The 6593-nt window shown below is 61.0% G+C and overlaps 1 protein-coding gene across 1 annotated transcript in view; it reads right to left on the bottom strand.

Moving 5' to 3' along the window:
- LOC103591766 (chromosome unknown open reading frame, human C14orf79) overlaps positions 1-6593 on the bottom strand; it is a 20339-nt gene that overhangs the window by 8211 nt on the left and 5535 nt on the right. Inside the window, exon 2 of the mRNA XM_008574275.1 lies at positions 320-580. Within this exon, the coding sequence (XP_008572497.1) occupies positions 320-580 (261 nt within the window). The remainder of the gene's footprint in view (positions 1-319; positions 581-6593) is intronic.

Genomic DNA, 6593 nt, shown 5'->3' with positions numbered 1-6593 from the left:
CTGGGCCGTACAGCAGGGCAACGGCGCGCCCCAGCGCCTCTTCCGGCGTCCGCCGCCGTGACGTCACACGCCGCGGCGGGGCGTGACCAGCCCCCAAGAGCCCGCCCTGCCCCTGCGGGAGCCCCAGAGACAGTGCCGCTCCGCCCGCAGTGCCGGCCTGCCGGTCCCAGGCCGCGGCACGCCCTCCCTGGCCGGCCCGGGCGAGGGGCTCCTGCCTTTCTGTGCCTCATCATCACTAGGAGCCCCTCGTGCCTCGGGTGCTCCCGACGCTTCAGCCCCGCACAGCGCATGTACCCAGCCCCAGGAGCAAGAGCGTCACCGTGCTGCCCCCACCCGCGCCACAGCCCGCTCCTCTGCGCTGCGCCGTTCCCCTGTCGCCGCCTCCGGCCCGGCGGCCGCCCGCGTCCTCACCCCGCTGCAGCCTGCAGGGGGCTGTCTGTGCAGCTGTGTGATGTTTCCTCCACGGGACTCGACGCTCCCCGAGGACGAGGGACCACGTCTGTCCTGATGGCTCCCGAACCCCCGGAACCTAGCCCGTTCTTCCCTCGTCCTCGCCAGTCGAGGGATGAGGGTCCGCTGCCTGCATAGCAGGAGGAGGGGCGCCACCCCGTCCCTCACAGGCCCCATGTAGTGCCCAGATTGTCGGCCTCGTCACCAGCCAACACCGAGGTAGAGCAGGGCCGCTCTGGGCCACGGACGACAGCCCCCTCCTGCTGCCACCTGCCTCAAGGCGTGGGGCGTTGGGCCTTGCCCCTCTGCCGGTCTGCAGGGCCTTACCCTGCTGCCAGCTCCCCTCCCAGTGTTCCAGGCCGCCTCCCATCTGTCCCCAGCCCCAGCTTCATGAAATCAACCTTGAGGAGTGAGCTTGACTCCTTCTCCCCCCCAGTCCACCCCTCCCCTCAGACTGGCAACCATCGCTGGCCCCCTCTGGGCAAGGGGAGGCCCTGGCTGAAGCCCTAAGCCACACCCGCCCCCAGTCTGCCTCTGTGCTCACCTTGCCACCTCCTTGGGACCTGCCTGAGCCCTGTCTTTCTTGCATGAATCATCCACTCCCTCCCCTGTACTTCTTGAGTTACTGAAAACTTTAATTTTAAAAATGATGAGATGAGATCATTCTCTGCACCCTGGACCTTAGCCAACTGTCCCACACCCCTCCCCTTCCCGAGGGCAGAACGGCGGGCAGTGCAGAGTGGGAGCTCTGCAGTCAGACCGCCCAGCACTAGGTCTTGGCTTAGCCCCAACTAGCGCGCACAGTGACCCTGTGGGATGGTGATCACACCACCTGGGTTTGTGGGCACTGGCCTCAGCTTGCCCCCCTGCCACCAGGAGTGGAGTCAGCCCCAGGCGGTTTCGTTACATCCCACCATTTGGACCCCTCCTCGTTGTCTTTGCCATCTTCGAGGTCCAGGAAGCTGGAAGCGGGTAGAAGGAGTGCCGTCCTTGTGTACAGGTGGGGAAACAAGCCCAGGCCCAAAGCCTGCCTGTGAAGCAGAGCTGAGGGCTGGAACAGCTCTCCAGGCCTCAGCAGTGCCCCACGCCCTGTCTGAGCCTCAGCTTCCACAGAGAGTGACGACAGTGCTGTGTCCCTCAGGGTGGCTGTAGGATGAAATGACCAGGAATAAAGCAGCCTCCTCGGGCTTCAGTTCTTGGCCCACAGGCCCAAGGTTGGGTTGATGTGCATTACCTGATGTGGTAGCTGAATAACGTCCCCCAAAGAGTCCACGTCCAAATCCCCAGGAGCTGTGAATAAGTGACCTTACAAGGTAAAAGGGACTTTACTGATGTGATTAAATTAAGGCCTTGAGATGAACAGATGATCCTGGATTATGAGGTTGAGCCCAGTGTAATCACAAGGGTCCTTATAAGAAGTTGACGGGAGGGTCCAAGTCAGAGAGAAAAGATGTAGAGATGGAGGCAGAAGTCAGAGTGATGCGTGGCCAAGAGCAAAGGAACACTGGTGGCTTCTAGAAGTTGCAAAAGACAAAGAAATGGATCTCCCCTGAAGCCTCCAGAAGGAACACAGGGCTGCCAACTGGGGGAAAATAAATGTGTGTTGTTTGAAGCCACCACGTTAGTGGTGTTTTGTTATAGCAGTGATAGGAAACTAATACGCTCAGGTGACCCTTGGCTTCCCCACTAAAGAGCTGCTGCCTTGGGAGAGCCAAGACTCAGAGGAAGTGGCTGAGGTGACCCTGACATTGGGTGTCCAGCCCTAGCTGCAGGAGGGTGGCTGACAGGTATCCCCTAGCTTCTTGGGCTAGTGTCTGGGCAGACTGTCCAGCTTCATGGCACAGCCACTTGGGGTGTGAGCCCAGGGTCAGGTCTTCAGACTGGTGGGCACAGCAGGCAGCTGCTCAAGTTTAATTGGCTCCTCCAACTACTGGGAGAGACCGAGCCAGACAGGGTGGGTCCCCATTAATTAAGGGTGTGGGTGTCACAGGCCATGGCTCCTGGGGGGGCCATGGAGAAGGTAGCTGCAGTGTGGTCAGGACGAGGAGCCCATGTGGTCCTCCCAGGCTCCTCTTTAGCCACCTCGGTCCACCTCTGAGCCCAGCTCTGCTGAGTGGGGAAGACAAGCCTCCCCTATCCCAGCCTCAGGAAGGGGTTGGCCTGGGTCCTTGGGCAGGTGCCACTCCCCCTGGAGCCCCACTGTTAACCTGGTGTCTCCCAGTATCACCTGATGAGCAAGGACTGGCTGGGGAGGGGTCCTTTAGTCCCAGAAGCACCCAGGTGTCCTGCTCCTCTAGGATCCTCAGACCCAAGTCCCTAGGGCAGGTTGGGGAGGGCTCCAGTCCCCACCTCTGTCAGCCTGTGATGTCCAGACAGCAGGAACAGGAAGGCTGGCAGACGGGCATTGGAGCCTTCTGCTGCCCCAAATCCCAAGCTGGCCCACAGGGACTGCTGGGTCCATCGCCAGAGGGGCTGACAGAGGCACTGGGGGACGGAAAGAAACCAAGCTCTGGGCTGGCCCATGGCTCACTCGGGAGAGTGTGGTGCTGATAACACCAAGGCCACAGGTTCAGATCCCTATATAGGGATGGTCGGTTAGCTCACTTGGGAGAGCGTGGTGCTGACAGCACCAAGTCAAGGGTTAAGATCCCGTTACCGGTCATTTTTTTTTTTCCTTTTTGTCTTTTTTCGTGACTGGTAACGGGATCGCAACCCTCGGTGTCGTGCCTGCACTGCACTCAACCAGTGAGCGGACCGGTCTCTATATGGGATCCGAACCCTCGGCAGGAGCGCCGCTGCGCTCCCAAGCGCCGCACTCTACCGAGTGCGCCACCGGGCCGGCCCCTTACCGGTCATCTTTAACAAAACAAAAAGAAACCAAGCTCTGGATGACCAGCACCTGGACACGCCCAATATTGCACCATCCCCTGAGCCTATGAGCCAAGCCGTGCAGGTACAGAGGAAGGGGACTGGCGACAATGCCCAGGCCTGAAACAGGCACTCAGTTGTGGGGGAGAGTAAGGCAGTTAGAGGACAGGGGAAGAGAAGAGGGGGAGGCTGGGTGGGCAAGTTCCCCTCACCTGCTCAGCAGTCCCTAGATCTGCACCAGCAGGCCTGGGACACTCCCCCACCATCACTCTGTGAAGGACTGAGGTGGGTGGGGGTGGCTGAGGATGCCCCCAACTCCATGTTGTGCCCCTCTGGCTGGGCTTGGGGCTGGGCTGGGTACAAGGCTGTGGCTGGGGTGGGGCAGGGATGATGGCAGAGCTTGCTTGGACTGCTGCAGATGCAGCAAAGAGATATCAATCATTGATGCTCTGGGCATCCCTGCCTGCCTGAAGGGGCGGAGTTGAGCAGCCAGGCGGGCAGATGGGGGCAGGGTGGTGGCCCTGCTGCAGAGTGGGGGCCTAGGGAGATACGGCCTGCACCCCAGGTTCTGGTACCCAGCCAAGGAAGGCTATGGGCAACCAGTGGGCCAGGATCAGGGCTGGGATGTGGTTCCCAGTGTCCCCATCACCATGGTCCCAGGAAGGAGGTGGAGCCTGTGCATGTGCAGGAGAGTGCATGGTGGGCCCCAGAGCCACCGCGGATCCACCTGTTGGGGGGACACTAAGAGCCTTGAGGGCTGTCCCGTTTTGGTGAAGGGGAATAGAGGCAGGGGAGAATGTAGGTAGCCCAGGGTCCCCCACCTTCTCACCCAGGACTCCATCCTCATCCTCCCCACAAAGTCACCACAGCAACCTGTGGATCATGCCAGACAATCAGGATGTGTCATACAGAGTGAGGCCACTTCATTTGGACGGAGGCCCAGGGAGCCACATGACCTTGCCAAGGTCACACACCTAGTGGGATGGGGGACATAGAGCTGGGTCTGTGCCCTGAGGTCCCTGATTCCACAAGATTGGCCCTTGTTCTCAGGTCCCCACCCACAAGCCTCTGCAGCCAGACTCACAGACACAGAGGATAGATGGGCAGGCTGAGACCCCGGACAGACTGGGTCCCCACCCAGGACACACCCAGGGCCACAGACAGATGCACACACCCAGGCACACAGGCAGCTCTCTCTCCCTGAGACCAGGGACTGACTCCCGGGCAGACAGAGCAGGCCAGGTTTCCAGGTAGAGAAGCCAGTGCAGGGTCTCTGGTCCCCAGGCAACATTGCTCACCCTGAAAGAAAAACACCATGCCACCAGGAAAGGAGGCTGCCAGGGCCTCTTCCCAGCAGTGACTTGAGAATCCGTCTGACCTGGGGCTGGAAGGCTGCCCAGTGGCTGCAGTCTGGCTAACGGGAACTGCTGAGAGTGAGTCATCCCACCGGCTGGCTCACCTGGGCCCTGTGGGCTGTGCATGGTCCCTGTGTGAGCCCAGGAGTGTGCGTACCTGTGTGTACACATACGTGTGCCTGAATACTGTTGTGCATATGCATGAACGTGGGCCTGAGTGTGTTCCCAAGTGTCTGTGTGTGTATGTGTGTGTGTGCCTGAGTGTATCGGGACACATCCAGGTGATCTGTGTCTGTACTGTTGTGAGTGTGTGATCTTGCTGACAAGTGTGTGTAAATCTCTGTGGCCCTTGTTGCAGCATGGCTTCTCCCTGCCCCAGGAAAAGGGGCGTGTGTGTGTGTGTGTGTGTGTGTGTGTGTGTGTCCATCCCACCCAGCACCACCAGCACATTGCCAGGAATGGTCCTCCGTAGCAGTGGCTGTCCCCTCCTGGTTCTTTTCTGGCCTGGGCTCCCCACCCCCATCTCGGCAGAGCTCCACTCCTGACCCCCACGGTGCCCTCCCTCAGGTCTACGGGAGGCCAGGTCTCAGCTAACTCTGCTTCAGCAGAAACAGAACTCTTTTGGGACCCTCCCCTTCCTGCCTGCTCCCCCAGATGTGCCACCCCCTGCATGGTGCACCCTCTGCATGGTGTGATCTAGAGCCGAGGGAGACCCCCAACCCTCTCCACTCCAGTCTTCAGCAAGTCCCCTCTGCCAGCTTCCAGAATTTCCTGGGATCCTTTGGCTCCCACATTGTTCCCTGGTACAGCTGCTCCTGACTTTCAGCAGTTACCCCCCACTCCCCCAGGAGTCCCCTCTGCCAGCTTCCAGAATTTCCTGGGATCCTTTGGCTCCCACATTGTTCCCTGGTCCAGCTGCTCCTGACTTTCAGCAGTTACCCCCCACTCCCCCAGGGGGGTCTTTCGTCAGCGCCCATGGACCTTGGCAGACCCTGCTTGGAGACTTAGGTGGCAATCCTGCCCATGGGAGCACCCTCTGCAGCCTTGCTGCCCTGCCCCCAGCCCCACCAGGCCTTTCAGCTCCAGCTCTCTTACCCGTATCCTCTGCACACACACTACTCTGTTCCTCCTGTTCAGAACACTCTTCCTGCACTCTGCCTGGCTCACACCTCGCCCCTAAGGTCCTAGCTTAGACTGTCTGCCAGGAGCTTTCCAGGGTCCCTCCCATCCACCACCTGCAACAGCACAGTGCTGCCCTGCAGAACACACCTCATCTTTGCAGGCTTGCCTGTGTCTTGGCCAGACCTGCAGCCCAGGGACAGGGCCGCAGCTGTGATGAAAGGATGAATCCTGGCTGGGGGTCTGGGCTCCAGACAGCCCCCAGTGCCGGGCACTCCCCCCTTGCACAGCCCACTGCTGCAGCGCTACCCAAGTCACCTTGTCTTCACTAAGTGTTCTCAGCTGCCCCCACCCCTCTGTCCTCCCCTGCCCCTGGAGCATCTTGTCCAGATCACATGCCCTCACCTACATGGGCTCCCACCGCTCCTACCGCCCCCTAGGCTGCCCCCACCCCAGCAGGTGACTAAGATGTCTGTTTCCTCTGGACTGAGCGGTGAAGACAGCGGCAAATCCAGGAGCCTCGGTACGAGGGTCTGGAGGTCCCAACCTGGCAGGGGTCCAGAGTCAACTTGCTAGATCCAGACAGGTCAGCTGGGGACGTGAGGCGGGGCCAATCTAGGGGCGGTGCCAGCCTGCAGTGGGACCAGGGCCTGGTGGGCGGGGCCAGAGCCCGTCTGGGGGCGGGGCCGCACCAAGGGGCGGGGCCACGGCGGGCGGCGACCAATGGGCTGAATGAGGCCAGTGGCGCCGCCCGCGCGCTCGCTCCGCAGTGGCCGGGCGCTGGCTGGGCGGGCCCGGGCC

This window comes from Galeopterus variegatus, unplaced genomic scaffold (assembly GCF_000696425.1).
Source record: "Galeopterus variegatus unplaced genomic scaffold, G_variegatus-3.0.2 Scaffold1026, whole genome shotgun sequence".
Taxonomy (NCBI): Eukaryota; Metazoa; Chordata; class Mammalia; order Dermoptera; family Cynocephalidae; genus Galeopterus; species Galeopterus variegatus.
This window is presented reverse-complemented; position numbering and strand designations above follow the sequence as displayed.